This window comes from Paralichthys olivaceus, chromosome 7 (assembly GCF_024713975.1).
Source record: "Paralichthys olivaceus isolate ysfri-2021 chromosome 7, ASM2471397v2, whole genome shotgun sequence".
Taxonomy (NCBI): Eukaryota; Metazoa; Chordata; class Actinopteri; order Pleuronectiformes; family Paralichthyidae; genus Paralichthys; species Paralichthys olivaceus.
The window spans coordinates 2,804,710-2,827,293 of record NC_091099.1 but is presented as its reverse complement, the minus strand read 5'-3'; the positions used below and the strand labels follow the sequence as shown (position 1 = coordinate 2,827,293).

Sequence of the window (22,584 nt, the reverse complement as noted above, 5' to 3'; positions counted from 1 at the left end):
AACAGCGCCCCCTGGAGCCGTGGACGACCCTCAGCACCTCTACACGATCCAATACAATTACAGAAAAACACACAAAACAATCGAAACGCAAAAACCAACACAACACCCAAACTCATTAACGAATCCAGAGCAGATCCACACTTACACTGTCACACAATTTCCATCAGGGCCAACAACTCAACCAGGCAACGAATGTGAAATTAAATAAGCAAACAAACAAAAAACAATCAATACGTAAAATTCATTTCGTCATGTTATTAAGAAGACTAACAGCTTTGATATTGTTATCTGTTAAATGCCAGTTTGATCCCAGCCCTCGGCTTCACTAATTATTCTACATCGATCCTCAACCGTTTTCTTACAACACAAACTGCTATGAGGTGAAATATGACGAATACTTACTGACGGATAATTACTTACTTAATTGGTTATTATCCTGTTTTTTACTCTGAACAGAGGGAGGCTGGAAATGTGTATATGTATGATATGTTGTGTTCATTTTATTCGGTTCACCTGTTAAATCTAAAGGAACCAAACAAAAGCGTCCTGCCACAAGGTGCAGTGATTTCTCTTCTGTGTTTTTACATGTTGTCCTGGGCTGCATCATCTTGAGAGGTGTTCCTAATAATCTGTCCATGTCATATATATATATATATGGAGTGAGGCTACTGGAGCTGATGCTGCTGCAGATCGTGGTGAAGCGGTTGTACGTGTATTCACAGGCTTCGTGTCCTCGTGTGTGTCACAGGAGCATGAAGTGTTGAACATGTTTGAACACACGTGTTCATTTATCTTCAGTGTGTGGGGAATGTCACAGAGAGAAACTGACAGAGAGAATACCAATAAGCACTCAAGTGTCTTGACACCTTGATACGACATTCAACGTTGACACACACGCATGTACCTACACAAACACACACACACACATTCACTGACACACACACACACACACAAGCAACTACACGCTCACACACATGCACATGTGTACACACAGGGTGGCTCACACAAACACATAGATGCAGGGATCCAACAGTCACAGTTTACTGGTCTGTCACTATTGTCTGTGAAGTTTAAAGGAAGACCGAGAAACACACAAACACACAAACACACACACACACACACACACACACACAGATACAGCATGTTGTAGTTCAGCTCAGTTCAGAGACGATACCATCCAGTAGGGGGCAGCTGTGTGTTTCAATGAAACCAGTCATTCAAAACCTTGACAGAGAACTTGAACCATAGTCATGCTATAATGAAGATACATCTTTATTCATATAGCTCTTCTTAAGATAAGGTAACAAAGTGCCTCACAAAGAAAAATAAAAACAAGTTTAACACGGATGGGTTGAATACAGAGGGCGAATTTCCCCATGTTCGCATGTTGCATGCTGTGGGTGGGACCATAAAGACAAATCTTAATCTTGATAAAAACAGGAACGAGGCAAAATCAGGGAAGTTAAGAAAAACTGTTGTTTTCAGATTTGACTTAATGGCTGAGTCAGCAGGTGTTTTCTCATCTGAGGTTAAGATGTGACTGAGTGCTGACACTGAAAGAGATAAAGAGGAAACTACACGGATGCCTGGATATTGAGTCATCATTTGTGCATTGTGGGAAAAGTGGTGGCTGTTGCATTTTTACAAAGGCTTATCACCCAATCCAACTGTGATGGATATGTTTGATATGTGTGTTGCTGTAACAACCCCGGTCTCATGTGTGTGTTTCTCCAGTGAATGGATCAACGCGCTGATGTTAAATTAAAAAACGTTGTCACTCGTCTCCATCGCTTGTTATTAATTCATATCTGTTCACAGCGATTAAAAACATACGATTCATCAAGGCTGCAGCTATCAGCTGTTTCCAGACATCTGTCCTTTTCCTTTCCAGCATCTACACACACACACACACACACACACACACAGCACATGACTGCTCTGCCCACTCAATCACTGACTGCTAACCTTTGTTGCATGGTGCCCCTAGGTGTGTGCGCCAATGTGTGTGTGTGTGTGTGTGTGTGTGTGTGTGTGTGTACATGCTTTTTCATGTGGGTTCTAGAATGTGAGCAAATATTTTCTTCCATTTACAGGCATCACTGATATGATTTATCCTGTGTGGGTCTGTGTGTGTGTGTGTGTGTGTCCTTATTTTGTAAAAGATGCAGACAGCGTTTTGTTGTGAGCGAAAGGTCAACACACCACATCTCCATCTTGTCCTCCTCAGGGGACGCTGCACGGCGATCACACTCTTCAACACACACGTCCTCTTGTGCAGCTAAAAGTCACGTCAGGCGTTTAATCGACGTTATCGAGCGATAGATTCACATTGTTCTTAGTTTTCTAACAGAGCACTTGAGGAGAACAGCGTGTCTCAGTGTTTCGGAATAAACCACAGAAGAAAAGAAAGTTAAGATTATGCAAACATGATTCATATCAGTTATCAGATGTTTCATCTACAAAGCCACCTTTTTCCAAACGTCTGTGGTTTCGCACAAAGTCCAACGATGTGTTGATGAGAATTATTTTATCACTATAACTGACTCGAATTGACTCAGTGTGGTTTGAAATAGAGTTAATTTGACCTCATTCGATCGAGCTTTGACTCAGTTTGGGTTCGTTATCGGTCTTTGTTTGCTTTGGGACCATTAGAGACACATGATGAGACGAGGCATGATGTGGATTTGCTTGATTTGATTTAAAATTTAAAGTGTAAATTCAGTCTAACTCGACACGACTGGATCTGATTGATCCAAGATAATTGAACTGTCCCTGGAAACACGGGTACTTTTCAGAGTTAAGGTCATTGAGACCAGGGGAACACAGACGTCCTGATCGAGTGACATTTACTCTAATGAAAACATTAAAACAAGCGGCAGCTCTCCACCTGTGCACAGACGCTGCTGTGACTCAGCACTGCCGCGTCGATAATGTCATCATCAGCTTCTGCCTGTTCCCGTTAACGTGAGGGCGTGACTGAGGCTGCGGGGAGAAAATAAAGGACGAGACGAGAACCTGAAATGACGCAGGTTGTGACTGTGAAGGTTTTTAAACAGTCTCCGTTGCTGGAGGTAAAAAAAACACAAGTGTGTGGATCATCGTGGATGAACTGAATTTATTCTGCTGCTCAGAAACTGATAATCCTCATGCTGATGTTTATTTATACTTTGTCGGATACGTTTACTCAATCGACAACTTTTACTGAACCCAACCAACAACCGGACGACACGACAGCTCCCAAAAATGAAGCCAGAGCATCTTGACTGCCCCCTGGTGGCTGCCCGCAGCAATGTCACAAACCCGGCCTCCTCCGTGTTAACAGACTGGACAGGGACCAAACTGAAAAGTCGAATCATGTCATTTGTGTGTGTCACTCTTGAGGGTGTAAACACGGGGCGATCGACAGCTGAGACTGACTCTCGATTGGTCGATCGTGTGGGTCGACAAGAACTCGACACCACGGCTCCGCCCCCCCCCCCCCCCCGATCGCTATTGTGCAGACTCTGATCCCAAATAAGGTCAAATATGCAAGATGGCGGCGTTCGTATCCAGGACATTTCAGTGTTGTTTCTGTTGGGAGGAAGTGGAGACATGTGTGTGTGTGTGTGTGTGTGTGTGTGTGTGTGTGTGTGTGTGTGTGTGTGTGTGTGTGTGTGTGTGTGTCTTCCTCTGTCTTTCTTTAAACTTCACAGACAATAGAGAAAGACCAGTAAACTGTAACTGTTTGATCCCAGTGTTTGTGTGTACACACCTTTGGGTGTTTCAGTGTGTGTGTGTGTGTGTGTCTGTTGATACAGGGAAGTGGGAATCAGACCTCACACCTGTCAGTGTTCCCTGTCAGTGTTCCCTGCAGTGTGGATGCAGACTCTTTGTTCCCCTGCGGCCGCCGCTCTCGCTGGTTTCCGCTCACAGAGACGTTATCAGCAGCAGCAGCAGCAGAGGAGCATGGGAAAAAGACAGAATACACAGTGAAGCGAAGTGAAGAGGAGGAGGCGTCAGAAATCACAAACGTAAAGAGAACTGCTGGAGAACACGAACAGACTGTCTTATTGGTTTCAGTCAGATAGAGTCGTGGAAACAGATCCTTCCAGAAACACTGCCGGCTCTAAATCTGGTTTATAGTTTCTTTGCCATCGGATGATTCTCACATGCAGTCGAAAGTATTTTCTCCTCAAAAGGTCACGGCCAAACTTTTCACCTCCTTTTTCTTCACTGGATTCTTATCAATGTCTTAATCAATTTTTTAAAAAGTTGTTTTTCTTGTTCGTAGCCTGTGACATCTGGAATCCAAACTTTAAGTAACCTTGTGCTGCATGTTGTATTTGTTCAGAAATATTTTAAAACCGCAATTATTACAGTACCAGATGTTTTCTAATCTGAGGTTAAGATGTGATTAAATCAAAGTGTCTGACACTGAAAGAGATAAAAAATGAAACAACGCTGATGCCTGGATATTGAGTCATCATTGGTGCATTGTTTGATAAAATAATAATAATTTTTAAATCAAAAATCAAATAAAAAACAATTGACTAAACATGGAAACAGATTTGTGTGCATGAAAAACTGTCCAGGAGGAAACATGTACAGCTATTGAATGAAGTTTTCTTAATTTGAAAACGGCCGGGATGGAAGAAGAGTTGTTCTGCTTGGTCGTAAAACGTAAAAGTTATCAGTAATGTTGGCCGGTTCTCTTCTGTCTTCCATGTGGTTATTTGTCAGGTACACATACTTCCTCTCCCTCTTCTCTGTCGTCTTGATACGTATTTAACGCCGTGTAACGTCTGTTCTGCTTGATCTGCACTGATTGATACACAACGCAAAGTATTTGTGAGTATTTAGAATCTAGATGCTGCTTCTTTCACAGTGAGCACACTTTACTTCCAATAAAGGCTTCAGCTGGATCCAGTAAATCTTTATTTGAGAAAGCAGCTTCTCCTTCACACAACAGACATTCCTCCTCCGACAGTGTCGAGCCTCTCCGGGACTCGGCCGCCTCTCGGCCGCCTCTCGGCCGCCTCTCGGCCCTGAGACGCGATGGGCAGTGACCCTCGAGGTCGACTGAGGCCTCGTGTGAAATGTTGCAGTAACGTGCAGTAACCTCTGTAATGCAATTTCCTAAAACACTGGTTCAGAGTAACATTGTGTTACGTTGTCATGAGGCTCTGTTTTGATCGTAGCTGACTGAGACACATCAACATTGTTTTTTACTCTGCAGAGCATCTACAAAGTATTGTTGTGATGGTCTGTGTATATATATGTATATATATATATATATATATATGTCCTGATGGTCATGATTGCTCTGCAGCTCTGGTGTGGTCTTAGTTAGAGCGTCCTTTAGGCCACAGACGCTCCAGGCAAACATTAAAGAAGGTAAAAGTGATATGTCTCGTCCCGTGTGATCCGTCCTCCTGCACGTTGACATGGAGAAGTTTGTGTTGCATTTCTGCTGGACTACACCAGAATTTTTAATTTTCATCGTCTCTGCTGATCAACAATACGTTTTGTGATATAAGAGATTTTTCCTTCTTGTGGCCGGACGGCCGTCTGATAGGGACCTCTGTGTTTTCACCCCGTGCGCTTTGTAGCATTCTTCAAGATCATGTGATGTTGGTTTGAGTGACAATATCCAAGTTCTTGTGCAACATCATCAGCACATTTAGTTTTCAGGGGTTTTCCATCATATCATGTGATCTTCATCGGAAGTGAGTCTTTAAATCTGCACTAACTTTGTTTTAACGACTCAGAGCGTGTGACAACCAGCTGTTAACACTGACTTGCACGCAGACTTCCTGTCGCCCGGGATGAATCAACTTTGAATTTAATCTCATTGCATTAAAACTTCTGCTCACATCTGTTTACAATGGGAAGCTCATGTGCCACAATCTTGATTTGAAGATGCAAAGGGAAACTTTTGCATCAGCCAATTAAATGTCGTTAACTCTGTTCCTCAGGTCTCGTTCGTCCTCCATGTGGAAGTAACTTCTTTAAACTGTCCATGGTTGAGCTCCCCTGTCTTCTTACTTTACCCTCAACTCAAGACCGTGAAACTGACCTCGGACCAGTCAGACACTTCCACCCCGGGCTGCTCTGGATGCTCTGAATACTTGAGAGGATTAATATGTTTGGGTCCATAAACATTTGTCTGCTGGGTGTTAACCTCTGAAGTCAGCAGTTCCACAGCAGTTTGCTGCCAATGCAGAATCACATGGTTTTTAATATCTTCAACGGAAAAACATCTGCAGCATGAAACGATCATCTTATTTTTTTAAAAGCTCATTGTGTCAGTGAAGTGTGTCGTTGTGAATGAAAGAAAAACAAGGTTCGGTTTTATTTATTATGTTTCCAGTTTAATTATTTGGGATAAAATGCAAAATCATACAAATATCAAGTTTTAGCAGCGTCATGGTTGAATGTTGCTCTGCCTCCATCACCCTTTCACTCCAACTCAGCAGAGAAACGACTGAATTTCAAATGAAATGTACATTCAGCTTCTGCTAACAAAACTCGTCGAACAAGCAGCCATTTTACACACATACTGTCAGAGCCACACCTGCACAGCAAAGGTCCCGAGCACGAGGTGAGTCAGAGGTTTTTAATTATCACACCCACTCAGTCGTAGCCGACGAGTGGGACGAAGGAATTTAAAACCAAGTCTCTGATGGATCCTGCAGCACCTGAGCATCAGAGCTTTTCTTTAAACGTGAGGAGAACATGTGGAGGCAGAGTCAGTTCGACAAAAAGACAAAACAAACACTAACAGCTCAGAGACAAGCTAATACAACGTCTCTCTCGTCTCTTCTTCATCCTGATGGATTAAACAAAATCATAATTCTGACGTGAATCCTTCCTGGTGCTGGAGAAGCCGCAAAACCAAACCAAAGTTTTATTTTATTATTTTTGTTAACTTATCAATCTATGAATTATACGAAAGCAAGATATTTGATATGTTAGTGAGTAATTTAAAAGAAATTACAGAGAAAGTATCCTCCACACATGTATAGGCACAAAAAGCAGATTATCACAGTGATGTACTTTTAAAATATGGAGATTAGATTGACTGATTCCAAAATTCATAATCCTTCTTTAGGCCTAACCCCCCCCCCCAAAAAAAATGGAATGCTTAAAAATAAACTCAACATAGCATAAATAAAAACATATTAATATGTTGTCTTATTTTTACTGACACTATGGATGAAAATGGTAAAAATTAGACCTAAGATGCGTCACTAAGTTGTTAACATGTCCGTCAACTCTTGTTGTTATACTGTATGTTACATGTTACATGTTACATGTTATGTTTTCAGTCACGCTAGAAGCCTGTCATGTATTTTTGTTATGTTATTGACTCATCGTGATAATATTTGGAAAAGAGATTTTTAATCTCAACAGGACTTTTCCTGGTTAAATAAACGTTAAATAAAAAATAAAAAAACTATAACAATTCAATATTTTTGCTGCATTTTAAATAAAATAAAAACTAAAATAAGAAATGAAGGAGAACAAATGAGACAAAAAAACTCCAGATTTATTTGAGAAGCACTTTCCACAAAATGCCCTGTAAACAAGTTAGAGGGGCTAAACAATAAACAAGGTTTCCTAAAAAATAAATAAATGAACTTTCTACAGTCCTATTGAGGTTAGTTTCCCCATCCGCTCTGTGCGATGGCTGGAGTGTTAGAAAAGGGACTACCGCTAAAACATACACATGAACCCCCCTCCACTATCCCGTCTCCATGGCAACAACCCACCCGCCTCTCCGCAGGGCGGGTATCTCTACAGAAGTGACGTTGGCCACAGTTGTGGACGTTTGGTCCGTTGCTTGCAGGAGGGAGGGTCGACGTTAATAATACAGCACTAACTTATTGATCTGCAGCTGAGTGACGGAAAACAGCACGAAAAGATGAAAAATAAAAAAACTGTTCATCGTGATCGGAAAATCTTTTTTCCACCTGTACAAAACAACGACAGACAAATCTCCTTCCTCCTGTTTCCTCTGCAGATTTTCTCTCCCTGGACCGAAGCACGTGGTCGTCGCTCTGATTGTTTATACTCTTACCTTTCACACACACACCCCACATACCCCCCTCCCCCCTACAAACCCCCCCACTCTGAAATGTGCACGTGACAGAAGAACTCAGTGTAAAATAGTGAACCTTAAAAATGTAAAGTCAACATCTGTCTGTTAATTCAGGAGTTTACAAACATGAAAAACAGAATGTCAGGTTTGTGTAAATAAAGATGGATGACATGAGCCAAAACTGAAGCCAAATGCTATTGATTGCCCCCTGGTGGCGGACTGGGGTATTGGTCGTAAACCCTACCTCCCCCTTGATAGCAGGCGGGACACAGACCAAACTAAGAAGTAAGATTATATAAATGTTTCTCAAAGACGGGTTCTGTCATTTCTGTTTTGAATCACTCTGATGTATGTTCAAGTGTTCGTGTTTCTCTTCCAGACTGACTCGGGATTGGTCGAGCGCTTGTATCGGCAGGATCTTAAAACTGAACCGGCTCCGGCTCCAAATAAGGTCAAAATCTCAAAATGGCTGCCACCGTGTCGGAGATATTTTGGCTTCATTATTGGAGAAAGCAGAGACAAGTCGTCCATCTTTAGTTAGAGTCCCTGGTGTATTCACATCACTCTGCTCTGGGCTGTGTTTCAGGTACATGGCTGTGCCACAGTGTAAATTCAGTGTGACGGAGCTTTAATGGAGCTCAGAGTTATTGATTATTGATCCTGACAGTGAGAATGACATCACTGACCCAAAAAAAAAAAAAAAATCTCAACAGCAGTTTGACCCATTTTTCAGTGACGGTCAAAACACAAATCTCTGAACAGATAGACGGACGTCGGACAATCTGATCATTTCGATCATTTAGACGCCATCGTTTGACATTTAAAAAAAAAAAAAAATGCAGAGTAACCTCAGTAGCAGTTAAACTTCAATACCCAGAAATCCTGTGAGGTGACATCAGTAGGCTGCACGTAGTAAGCATATGTTTACCATCATATAAATCTAGGAACCTTTTCATTCTCTGGGTAAATTCCCACATGGTCAGCTTCTGATGGACACTTCCTGTTATCAATATATAAATCTGATGACCCCACTATGACATCATCAGGACTATTTTCCCAACTTGACAAAGGTCGTCCATGTGCTGCTCGACCTCCCCTCCGACGCTGAATAAAAAATTTAAAAAAAAGATGAACTAACCATACTCGACTGGGAGTCGATCTTTCCAGCTGCAGCCACAGTTTTGTGATGAAGCAACGTGGTCACCGTGAAAAATGAAAAAAATGAAATAATAGTTTCGATCTGCCTTCAGCTTCGATTATTTCCTGCAGCAGCACAGAAAGTTTAAAAACCACCAACAACAACAATAAAGAGCAGAGATAAAACTCAACGATAAGACGACCGATAGTTATAGAACCGTGGATGACGACAAAACAACACCGGCTGCATGAAACTCGTAAAAGTGCTAAAGAACTGTAATGACTGCATGAACAAAGCTTAGAGAGGAGAAACTTCGTCTTGCTAAGCAACAGCTAAGCTGTTGCCATCAGTATTTTTGAAAAACTGCTCAGTGGTGAAGGTTTCAGACTTGACGGAGCTCTTAACACCAGAAAGTACGACTGCCACGTAAGGCACAACACGCTATATACGACAGGTTTCCCGAGTAGGAGGATATTCTACAGAAACGTATCCACAGAAAACAAATACATTGAAATGCATCATAAAAAAAACTAACATCGTTTAGTTAGTGACTAAAAATAGTCCTCGATAAACAAACAACCCAAAAAAAACGTCAGCAACAAAAGAAAATTAGTCAAAGGCCGCAAAGACATGATGGCCACAGACATCTGCATGTGTCCGTCTTCATTAGGTCCTTATCAGCACCCTGCAGACAGGATGTGTGTGTGAGACAGAGAGAGAGAGAGAGAGAGAGAGAGAGAGAGAGAGAGAGGGGGGGGGGGCTGAAGGGGAGTTCACTGTTCGTTCAATCTGATAGGCCACTGGCTGAAGTTAAAGGCGAGGTCTTCTACTAGTGCTGAGGCACGACCTCCATCACCTTCTGACAAAAGGCCGTCGTCGAAACTGTAAAACACAAACAACATCGACCGTCAGCCACAATGTCCAGCGACGCAAACACTTCAAACACGAGCCGAGACGAGACTCACAGATTCCACGCAGCAGCCACTTGGGTTTGGTCTTCCACCACACGCCCAGTAAGTAGAAGGGCACTCCGGTGCCGATGATGCCGAAGCCGATGGCGCACTCCTTAGGAGTTTTCCAGAAGGAGACGATGATGAGGAAGAGGCAGGCCAGCACGAAACTCACCGGCAGCAGAATGTTCACCTGCAGGAAGAAGAGAGGTTTAAATGAAACTCTGAAAGATCGACGGCAGCTTCTCTCAACATTCTGGAAAATATAGGAATAGAAATAATCCCTTTCAAGAGTTGGATGAGGAGAAGATGCCACTGTTTCTTCACGAGGCACAGAAACGTCCTGACACACGACCTTCTGTAGAATCATTCATTTTATCACCCGTACTTTAGTATTAATTACGTTTCTTTAAACTATCTAGAGTCTAAATAACAAAGTAATTCAAGTTTATTTAGCCCTTTAAAAAATACAGTAGATAATAAAAAGTAAACACTAGATTTTTAAGAATAGTATGTTACTGCTGTTGCTTCGTTGTGGGACCAATAAAGGATTCTCTCATCTTATCTTAATTATAAACAAACAGTAAACAGTTTTCTAAATGGGATTATCTTTGGCTTTAAAGTGGAAACAACCGCAACCGTGGCCACTTGAGGAAAGAGAGTGAATCTAAACCGTGAAGAAGCAATTTTCGAAAACAACAACCGGCCGAAAGACAATAAATCACAAGAGAGACTGAGTGCTTCTGCTCGCGAGACAAAAAAATGTAATTTCATTTCTTGTCCTCACTTTTGAGTCTGAGGAAGTTTTTCATATTTCAGACTCTGATCCCCTTCACTCCGGGGAAGTTGAATCTTAATGCAACAACTCAGAGTTATATTTGAAACAACTGTGTGGAAACGAAATCTGTTCGTCCAACAACGTCCCTGAGGTGTCGGTGAACTTCCAGGTTACTGATGCACGCACTCTCGTCTCTTCGGACATTAATTAATAAACGGAATTGGGTGATTCTCTTGGCAGCTTCACTCTGAATCTGTTGAACAGCAGGAATGTGACAGACAGAGAAAGGACAGAGAAATAAGAGAGGGAGAGCAGAGACACAGTGAGTCAATACACACAGACACACACAGACACACACACAGCGAGCACTGGGCCAATAGATCAATAGATCTATCTGCTTCTTCCACCTCACTGCCCTGACAGATCCCGCCTCTGACCAACAAATGAAGCCATGCAAGCGAGCGAGAAAGTTTTATGGCGGCCATCCGGCTCTAATAAGAGATACACATGCACGCACACACACACACACACACATCCAGACATGCAACAATGGCACAATGGTCCTCTGTGTGTCGGCGAGTCCTGCAGCAAGTGGTCTAGTCAGAGGACACAGCTCTCTTCCTGTTGCGCACACACAAACACACAAAGACACACCACTACCCAGCAGGCCTGAAGACCAGCTGACAAGCATCCAGCTTCGCCTCTGTCTTTTAATCTGAGATCAGTCTCTATTCATCCGAGCTCCGCTGAAAGGATCTTTGTTGTTCGCGGAACGCAGGGAAACACTTCCTGTCGCCAAAGCTAACTCGTGTGGGAGTCAACGGCGATAAAGACGAAACTTTAACGTCCACTTGTATCTGACTGACTGCGTGCATCTTGTCCATGTCCCATGATCTGAGCCGAGCCTCCTCTCAGAGCTCTGGGGGCAAACCAGCTGCAAACAACAAGAACGTGCACATCGCAGATTGTCGGGCTGCATCACGTCTCACCCACCTTGATGGGTCGCTCCAGCTCGGGCTTCTTGTAACGCAGCCACATCATCCCGATGATTGCCATGGCGATGCAGAGCCAGTTGAAGAAGCTGAAGAAGTTAATGACGGAGAAGATGTCGTTGGAGAAGGCGTAGAGCAGCGTCATCAAACACTGGAGGAACAGAGAGAGGAGGAATTAGGCTCCGCAGAAAAACAGCAACACAGATTACAGATAAAACTGTAGATCTGGAGGTGTGTGTGTGTGTGTGTGTGTGTGTGTGTGTGTGTGTGTGTGTGTGTGTGTGTGTGAGTGAGTATGTGTGTGTGTGTGTGTGAGTATGTGTGTGTGTGTGTGACTCTCTTAAATTTAAACTCTAGTTTACTCGTCCTTGAGTTCAGTTTCTGTTGGTCTCTGGTTCTTTGACCCACCTTTTCCTCACCTGTCCACCTCATCCCTACCTCTGCTCCGCCCCACCTACATCCCTTCATCCTCTTTTTCCCCCCTCCCTCCCTCCCTCCCTCTCTCATCCTTTCTTCTTCAGTGTGTTGTCTACACATCTTACTCTAGTCTCCGGGTTCTGTCTGATGCATGAGACAGAACACATAAGACCCTGGTATCAGTCCCAAAAAAAAAATCTATATCATTCGGGTTCTAATTATAAAAGTCTGAAAAGAGACTTATTCGATTTTTTTGAATCGACAGTAAGATCCCTCTGACAGTGTGCAGTAGTGATGAGAACATACGGTGAACAGAAGTGAGGGCAGTGGGGTCAGCAGAGTCGGGTGGATCATTGACAGCAGACTGGGCAGGTGACCCTCCCGAGAGCCCACGAAGAACAACCTGAGAGGAGGAGAGGACGTAAAGATAAATGACTCTGAGGCGTTTTCACACTCACCGGTTAAGCGTCCACAAGCTGTGTTCGTGTGGAACATGTTACCTGGACGATGTGAACAAGGAGCCGTTGACTGATCCAAAGCAGGACAGACCTACGAACACGGGGATGATCCAGGACATTGGACCCAGGTAGTAGTTTCCAAAATCCTGCAAGACACCACAAATACAGGAAATCAAGATATTTCTGTGTACAATCCTGTTTAAACTGTATATATTACTGCTAGTTTTATATTCCTCTTGTGTTTATATTAATGTGAAATTTTTTCTTACTGATGCTTCTTATTTTTAATTTCCAGTTTGCTGCTGCAACTCTGCCTATCCACCTTCGTGAGACTAATTAAATCTCATCTAATCTTGAATTGAGAACATCAGCATCAGGAGGCTTCTCCCTGGTAGTGACTTGTAGTGACTCCTCGTCATAGTGATGACTCGCAGGGCTGGTTGAGGGTTTGATTCTGAGCTACTTTCTATTTAAAGGGTGACATTTACTCCACTGTGACAATTACAAACAGAGGCTTTGTGAGAACACTCACCACAGCCACGGCCTCTGAGTTCAGCATCTGATCTGGGGAGAGTGTGGTGAAATACGCCAGGTTGGTGAGAACGTACACGGCCGTCACTATAGGCAGAGAGATGATGATGGCTCGAGGAAGGTTTCTGAGGAAGACGAGCAAACAGTCTGAGTTCTGACGCAGATTAAAAGTGCAGATCATCTGTCTGTGTTTCTAAATCGTTAAAAACTCACTTGTAAGGTTCAATCATCTCCTCAGTGACAAAATTCAAGTAGTTCCTGGAAGCAGAGGGGACGGCAGTTAGACCAGGGGCAGTTATGTAGCAGGGATGTATTATAATAATAATAATAATAATAATAGGTTTTAGTTATATAACGATTTTAAAAATGCTCAAAGACACTTTACATGGGTTAAAAACAGAGAAAGTCAAATAAGTATAAATACAAATCACACATTATCAATCACGTACTAAAGTCCACTCATATTGAACAACTTTGAAGACTCACCAACCACCGTAGGCAAACAGACCACTGTACAGAGCCAGGCCGAGGCTCCCAAACTCATATTTGGATCCTTCGAATGAATTTTCTGGAAGAAGTCTGTCTACGCCCCCTGGAGAAGACGAGAGGAAACAGAGAGCAAACCGGGTTAAAGCAACACTATGTAACTTTCACTGAGTAACAGCGCCCTCTGCAGGGACTCGTGGTGAAAGCTCTGACTGCGTCGTCACTGAACTGAAACACCACCGGGGATATTACCCATGATCCCCGGCTTCCTGAAGCAGAAGAGCTGCCGCTGTAACGAATCCACCTGTTTAGAATTCTTCATATTTTAAAAGTTTCCTGCTGAATATTGGGAATTTTAAATGACTTCTTTTTAACTGATCTACAGTTCAGCTTTTTCTCAACATTCTCCATATTCACACTCACCCAAACATCAGACTCACTTTACCGAAGATACTGGTGTAAATTAAAATATCAAATGATAGAAAAAGTGATAGAAATGACTAGATCCTCCAAAAATTCAACAGGTTGTCTTTTCTCCTTCCACCAAGTTCCATGGAATTCTGCATTGTAGTTTTTGCCGATAATCCCGTTAACAAACAAACAAACCAGCCGGCAGGAGTAAAAAGAAAGATGTGTATTAACTCAATGCACACCAACATTCACCAAACAGGTTTTATTTTTTCAGGGGAGGGAGAATATTCATCTTAAATCCGTCTCCGTGTGTGGATCGGAGCAGGACGGTAGAATTTAATCAAGTTGAGGCTGAGACGCTCAATCACTGACTCAGACTGTGGATCAACCTGAAGCCGCTGGCGTGGAGCGGCCACGATGGTTTCTCTGCCATTTCGAGGATTTACAACATTTAGCTTGCTCGTCTGACCTCCAGGTTTCTGCTGGTTTGCGCCACATTCCTGACGGACCTGAACTCCACGACACACACACACATTCTCAGACACAGCGCCGGTTGCTAAACCAACAGCCCCAGGCCGTGTTGGTACTGGGAGACTTAGTCGTAAGCCACTGTGCAGTGTGGGAAATGCCTGATTACTGTGCTGCCTGTCTTGTCAGACAATCTCACATTATGCTGCCGCCTGTAGTCAGAGAGACGGACGTGTGACCGCAGCGCCCTGAGAGCCCGACACTGCTCCGCACACCGGCCTGACGGGGGCGCTACAGTGCCCTGGAGGCGTCTGGTTCCCGGTTGATCTGATTCAAACATCCCGGCTGTAACAGAGGTTCCTTGTGTTTGGGGTCGAAAGTAATTACGTCTAAGTTGCAGGTACACAGCCTGAGTGTGTGACGACCCTCTGTCATGCTGTGTGCGTCGGCCTGTATTCCACGTGGCTGCTGGGTGTGGCAGGGATCCTCTGTGTCGACTGGTCACACCTTCAGCCGCTGTCGCTCAGTTTCCTGAGCTGTGAAGTCGCTGATCCAACTGTGTTCATGTGCTTTGAAGTCAGAATGTGGAAGAAACATTGATGGATTTTTAAACTACACTCTGACGCCTCTGTCCGATATTTACATGATGAGTTTTCGTGCACTGACATCATGTGCGCTCACTTCTCCACTCTTGTTCCCCTATTTTGTTTTCATAAATGATTTGTATTTAACTCCTGGAAACAGATGTGACTCCTGCTGTTTGTTTCGGCCTAATGAGCCGGGTTGTTCCATTTATTTGCTTCTTTATATTTCCTGTAATAACACTAACTCCACCACATCACTGTCAGACGGTAATATTGTGCTTTTAGTTTTTCACACTTAATCCACTGAACAGATTCCCATGAAACTCGGTGGAAGGATGGGACGTGAGCCAAGAAAGAACTCATTACATTTTGGGACGGATCCAGGACTTTTTTCCACTTTCATTACTTTTTCTCTCACGTCCCAGGGAATAATTCATGGATCCTGTACATTTATGGACGCACTGAGTGTGTGTGTGTAACATCGTGCAGCTTTCCAAAAACAGTGGAGAAAGTTTACTTCACATTCTGTAATCTGTGCACTGAAATGTCTTGTCAGGTCACTTCTCTTCATTCAGACATTCACTGGATGTAAAGAGGGAGATTTTTTTTTTTACAATGAGAGCTCACATGACCATCGCACAAAGACCCACAACTGCTACACAACAGGACCGTCTGCCTCCAAACCCTCAGCTCACGTCTTCTCTGAGGCTCCATCAGCTGATTTGTTCCTGACCTTTACGGCTCTCTAAGTTTAAATCATTCCTGACTCTTATCTTTCCTTCTTCAAGATCTGCTCAGTCTTTACAAAACGTTACAAAATGAAATGTTTCGCTTTTACACTGGAGCTTTTCCTCCTCCTGTTTCTCCTCCTTTGCCTTCCACCACGTCGGTCAGGAAACTCTCCGAGCTGTGATCAACATGATACCAGTGCCAGGCAGTGAAACTGACATACACACACACACACACACACACACATACAGGGTGCTCACATATCAGCAAAGAAAGTTTCAAATACCTGGTTTTGGATTCAAGTTAAAAAGACACCGGATCAGATTAGACCTCCTCTTGAGACATGACTGGAGTTCTCTGATATTATATGTATTATATATTTGCAGTGATTCAGTGGGAAACCTTCCGCTGTGCAAACACACACCTTTAATTACAGAACAGCTCAGAGGGAGCTGGTGTGAGAGCACAGGTGAGTGAACCAGCTGTGGAAAACCACTGGATATTTACATTAGGTCAGAATATACTGGTGTTTGAGTTTAATAAACTGTGTTGGCATCAGTCAGATAAAGAACCGGACGCAGAGAGGGAAATCCCGACATCACGGATATGATGAGATGAAACTGGAGTAACTCAGTGGACAGTTTAGGACGCTTGTTTCCGAGGGACAAATATCTGTGTTTCTTTCTTTTCCGAACCCTGTGGACAGGTGTCACATTGAGAAAGCAGGGTTTAGTGGAGCTAATCAGATTAACCTGGTGTCTAATCTGAGAGAGCAGCAGATTCAGACCTTGAGTCACAGATACAACACACACACACACACACACACACACACACACACACACACACAGGGGTAAAACAACACGCTGCTTCTGGATCCACCGGCACTCGGGATAATGAAACATCTGTATTTTATTGTTTTTCTCTCTTCTTAATTTCCTTATCATCTTTAAACATTCGCTCCAACATCGGTGAATCGCTCAAGTGGCAGACACCAGTCAGACAGAGCTGCGGCAGCCGACCCGACAGCTGAGTTTGTTGATGTAATCCCAGCCACGCGCCCAGTCTTTGTCTAAATCTGGATAATCTGAGGCGTCTCACATAAACAGTTATCAGAGGCACTGTGATAACAAAGACCGATGTCGAAGGTTTACGAGGGGCTGGTTTTTGAAATGGCACAAATGAGTAGAATCCCTCTCTGTGATCCAGCGTCACTGCGTGGATACAGATCAACAGGAAGCTGCTGCAGGTGGAGCAGTTACAGCTCAGGCTCATCGTTACTCAAATGAAATCTACGGTTCAACTGATTTATCTGATTTGAGAAACTGAAGCTTCTGATGATTCGGGACAGAAAACAGATTTTAGAGACTCATTTAAAGGATTCAAGTTTTTAAAATAAACTCTTACACTTGGCTCATATCAGAAAAAATCGTTTTTTTGGTAAATAATTAGTCAGGTTCTTCTTCATTTGATTCCAGTACCTGAGCTGAGCTTTCACTTAACGCTTGTTTTACTTTGGGGAATCACAACACGTGAAACTACTTTGTAGTTCTCACAGTGTAATGTTTCACAGGTCTAAAGGTTTTATGCTGCAGTTCAAGTTAAACTTCAGGAAAGCAGCGACATCTCAAAGGGTCAATGTCAGGTGTAAGGTCAAAGGTCAAGGGTGGGCTCCGTGCTCCAGACGGAGGAGACACGCAGGTTACCGGTTCAGTCGGCTGCTCAACACAATCGTCCCTCACTCTGAACGCCAGCGAAAACCTCGAGAACTTTCTGAAAACTACACACGACTTTGTAACTGAGTAAAAATCCAACAATAAGATTCTGTTATCAGCTTCATGCTACAAATCGTTGAACAGCGAGTGCTTCAGGGTCACATTCAGGCTTCACCCACACTGATGTGTTTTGGTTTTAAAGAATCAAATCTATAACAATCTCCATCCACACGAGTCATATTAGTGACCTCCGACCATGCCAGCACACCAGACAACAGATGTCACATAATGATTCACACACTGAGCAGGTGCATCCTCTGCATGTCTGTGTCATGAAAACAGAAAATACTTCAAACAAGGACGAAGGCGATGGCTGAAGTAAGATGAGGGGTCTCCACGATGTTTATTTAGTCTCACATGCAAAGACTATGCCCTCGTGAGCACCACACTATACTAGCAAACAGGAATTTCTGCTCCACGCGCACGACTGTGGTTCTGCCAGACTGGTTCTGCGTCTCTCACTTCATGACTCAGTCTCTGCACACATGCTTGTCTCCCGTCTAATTCTTTCTTTCCCTGTCATCAGAGCAGTGATTTACTTTAATTAAATACAGCTGGCAGCGGAAGCTCACATCGGCAGCAGGGGGATACAAGCACGTGGGCAAAGGGGTTTTCAATAGTGGAAAGGTTTGATGTCAACTTCAATATTTAGGACTGAACTGTAGTCGTCTCATTTCTTTGGCATGAACCCAGTGACCCCCAAAGTCCTAGTTGAGGCAGTTTTCCTCTAGGGGGCAGGGCTTGAATCCATGAGCTCACTTCCAGTCTGTGTTAATTCACCCTCCTCAGTAAAACTTCTTGCTTATTCAGCTCCAATCTTCCTGCGACTTCTCATGAGTGGATTTCTGAATGAACAGAGCCGCGTTCTGTTCAAGAGTCATCGTCTGGGTTCTTTATTCCGTCCTCTTGTTCCTGGTTTACACTTCACAACATCCTGGGACCTTAATGAGGGTCAGGCCCGACGCCAGGGAGCTTAACAACGACTTCTCTGGCTCCACGCTGCTCAAATCGCATCAACAACAACAGGGTGCAATAAGATGGTCATGGTGGGAAAACTCTTGTACATCATAGTTGCCTGGATTTCTCAGAATGTTGTTTGAATAAATGGTGTTTTGCACATGAGATTAGTAATGTCAGGGTTAATTATCCATATAATTGCATGGAGAGAATGTTAGAGTGACTGTGGTTGATGAGTAAACAAACTCCCCATGTCACACGAACCACTCCCTGTTTTTGACAGTTGAAAGTTGTGTTAGCGGTGATGGGAGTGGAGACTCCATCCCGAGCGGTGACCTGGTGAATGTGTGTGTGTGTGTGTGTTGGTGTGTTGCTTGTGTTCAGTACCTTGGCCGATCTTGACAAAGCCGATGATGATGATCATTCCGAGCGCGAGAAGTTTGGCTGCCGCGAAGAAGTCCTGAACTCTGGTGGCAGCCTTCACGCTGTAGCAGTTCACAAAGGTCAACAGGACTGCAGGAGAGAGGAGGACGGAGAATAAAGACAGAGAGTGAGATCAGCTCTTTCTTCAACATGTGAACAGAGTTATTTTATTTATTATTCAATATCCATCCATCCCTTATCTCTACCGCTTATCTTTTGAGGTCATTATCTGTTTGATGTCATTTTATTCCTCCACTTCTCTCCATGTCGTTCAGTCTAAAGCACTTTTATCAACTCTGATTGGTTTAAATTTGCTTAATAAAGAGACTTGATTTGACCAAACTCTGGTTTCTACTTGTCAACCACACGCTCTCTGAATTACAGCCCATCACCAGCGTCTCCTCTCCGTCTGCAGGATACCATGTGAGGAGGCACACGCAGAACTAACTTCTCCTTGCCAATGATTTTCACGTTCCGTATATAGAACACACTGTAATTTCACACATGTTAAAATAGCTTTTAAACTGTTCTCCTGCACGCCATTTTTCTACTTGAACTTCTCTGTAACTCACACACATGTACAGTACTGGTACACAGCCCCCTCCACCGTGCACACAACACACACAGAGTTTTTTAGGTGGCCCCCTAAACCTGGACCCCATTAAAAGTGATTAACTGAAGCAGCAGGTCCCTTCAAAGCTCCTAAATCAGGTCGAAGCCACAACAGAAGGAGACGGAGGACAATGAGGCTCTGTGTTCGAGAGAGCAGGACAAAGACAAGGAGAGAGAGGGGGAGAGGGAGAGAGAGAGAGAGAGAGAGGCTGAGTACAGTAGATGGCTGAACACACAAGGACATGGCATCTAAACTCATATGCAAGCATGCACAGACATAACTGGCCAATACTATTGTGGACGGTAACATTTGCATGTAGGTGAACATATAAACACGCTGACGAGTTCCCTGAAGAAATGGGTCAAATGGAACAATGACCGTCACCGAAATAGACCGAGTGTGTGTGTGTGTGTGTGTGTGCAAGAGAGCGAGACCAAATTTGGCTCACACACACACACACACACACCCACACACACACACACACACGACCCTCTTGGTCCACAGTCATGTGGTCTCACTGAGGAGGGGGGGGCACACTTGTTGTAAAGACTGAGTGCTAACAAGCTGAAGCTGCTAATAATCCAGACTTAAGTTTTTGTTAAGACTCCACACACACAACAACACAATGAGCCTGTGACACACACTGAGGTACCCAACAGTACTTAAAGCTCCTGATGAGCAGTGAAGTAAACGTCTACACTGGATTTGGAACAAATCATAACGGATCATTTAGTAAACTACAATACGCGATGAAGATTTCTCATTTTCTTATTTAAGATTCGAAGATGGATCAGTTTGTTGAATTTCATCATTATCTAAAGTGTATAAAGACACTATGGTCTCTCTGCTTTACCTTCATCGAATCTTAATTATGTTTTTCTCATGTTTGTCAGTCACAGACAATTAATTATGAAGACACAATAAAATAAAGCATAATTTAAAAAAAACGAATTTCAAACACTTTGTAAACTTGTTTTTGAAAAGTGCTAAATAAATAAAGTCGTATTATTATAAATACATTTGACATTCATTCAATATTACGAGATCGTAAAATGAAAGAAAAAATGATGTGGAATCATAGAATTAAATTAATTATCCTCACGAAATATTGAGTGAAAAGTAAATTACAGACATAAAACTAAAAAAAAAAAACTCGTTGAATATTAGATGAGAATAAAAATGTGTGGATATAATGAGCACATGAGTAAAGTGAACACGTTGAGATGCTTGTAAATGGTTTTTTTTAATGAAGTGATGAAACACTGCAGAATCCTGCTGATGTAATAACGCGCGGGTTTTCACAGCGCGTGTGCGCGAGACTGGCACAGCACGTGGCACAGAAAGGTAGTGGTGTGTGTGTGTGTGTGTGTGTCACAGTATCGACACAATCTGAAGTTGCATCACCCCGGGTATCACGGTTCGGTTCGGTTCGGACCGGATACTCACGGATGCAGAGGCAGGCCACCAGCTTGGCCCCGTTCTCCGGCACCGGGCAGTCGGGGAACACGGGCTTGAGGAGGTAGGTGGCGAACACGTAGGCGACGATGTACTGGGAGGACGGGCGGATGATGAGCAGCTCGATCCACAGCTTGAGGAAGGCGGGCAGGGAGCCGTACACCTCCAGGATGTAGGCGTAGTCCCCCCCGGACTTGGAGATGGTGGTCCCCAGCTCCGCGTAGCACAGGGCGCCCACCGTGGAGAACACCCCGCACACGGACCACACGACCAGGGACAGACCCACCGAGCCGGCCTCCCGCACCACGCCGGTGGGCGTCACGAAGATCCCGGAGCCGATGATGGTACCCACGATGATGGCCACGCCGTTCAGCAGGGTGATGGTCCTCTTCAGGGCGACCCCGTCCCCCGCTCCGTCTCCACCGGCAGCGCCCCCCGGTGCCGTGGCGTCGCCTCCCGGTTCTCCACCGAGGCTGGGGTCCCGCTTCTCCTCGCCCGGGGAGAGCATCCTCTGGGTGACGTGCTTGTCCTCCTCCCGGTCCGTCAGAGAGTTGGAGTTCCTCTTTTTAAGCCCGGACATCGCTGCTTTCCTCTCGCTGCGCTTCCCTCTTCCCCCGGAGCTCTTCCTCCGGCCGGTGCTTCCTCTGGTTGGGTCCGGTGTGTCGCGGGATGACGGCCGGGCTCAGCCACGAGGAGTCCTGGGTGTGAGTGAGAGCAGCGTGTTCTCTGGTGTGTACAAAGGATCAGAGGAGACAGGCATGACTACCACCCTCTTCCTCCTCCTCCTCCTCTTCCTCCTCCTCTTCTACCTCAGTCAAGTCCAGCCCCTGATCTTCACTCTTCCTCACTAATACCCCCTTCACCCCGGAGCTTTTCCGCCCTCTGCAGGTAGACAGAGGGGACTACCACACTCGCACGTTCGTACACACACTTTAAAAGTCCCGAGCTTGAGGGGAAAGTTCACAGAAAAATTAAGAAATGCTCTCATTGTCTCCTCACCGCTCGGCTGACGGAGGGCGGCTGAAAGTGTTCCGAGTCCACAAGACACCGGTGGAGTCCCGGGGAGGTAAACAGAGCGACAACTGAAGTAAACGACAACACAAACATACCGCTCCTGTGGAGTCATCCAAGTGTGGGCAAGCCCTGACAGTTTGACCGTAAATGTCCTGTTCATGTTTGCACACACACACACACACACAGACAGAAGCCTAAGGGTATGTGTGGTAGCCTCACTGCTTCCGTTAGAGGACATTTGGACTCAAGTCAAATTTGAATGACGGGGCTCATGGACACTTGGACGACGCAGGCGCAGCATGGAGGTCATCGGTTACGTCGATTGTAT

General features: G+C 44.3%; 1 protein-coding gene across 1 annotated transcript; it reads right to left on the bottom strand.

Moving 5' to 3' along the window:
• Positions 1 to 7,507: 7,507 nt before the first annotated feature.
• slc7a5 (solute carrier family 7 member 5) lies at positions 7,508 to 21,992 on the bottom strand. The gene is made up of 10 exons (XM_020104904.2): positions 21,234 to 21,992; positions 19,139 to 19,264; positions 13,831 to 13,936; positions 13,558 to 13,602; positions 13,346 to 13,469; positions 12,856 to 12,959; positions 12,662 to 12,758; positions 11,940 to 12,089; positions 10,184 to 10,361; positions 7,508 to 10,100 (listed from the first exon to the last, which is right to left on the bottom strand). The coding sequence occupies exons 1-10, from the start codon at positions 21,820 to 21,822 to the stop codon at positions 10,048 to 10,050; spliced, it is 1,572 nt and encodes a 523-aa protein (XP_019960463.1). The 5' UTR covers positions 21,823 to 21,992; the 3' UTR covers positions 7,508 to 10,047.
• Between the last annotated feature and the right edge of the window lie 592 nt (positions 21,993 to 22,584).

What these genes read in the sequence shown, in the direction of transcription:
- slc7a5 (XM_020104904.2), bottom strand. Translation starts at nt 21,822, where the DNA reads ATGTCCGGGCTTAAAAAGAGGAACTCCAACTCTCTGACGGACCGGGAG. An exon ending in ACTCAGAGGCCGTGGCTGTG is followed by an intron (nt 12,960 to 13,345) that starts GTGAGTGTTCTC and finishes GGTGTCTTGCAG; the next exon opens with GATTTTGGAAACTACTACCT. An exon ending in GTGGCTGCTGCGTGGAATCT is followed by an intron (nt 10,101 to 10,183) that starts GTGAGTCTCGTC and finishes TGTGTTTTACAG; the next exon opens with TTTCGACGACGGCCTTTTGT.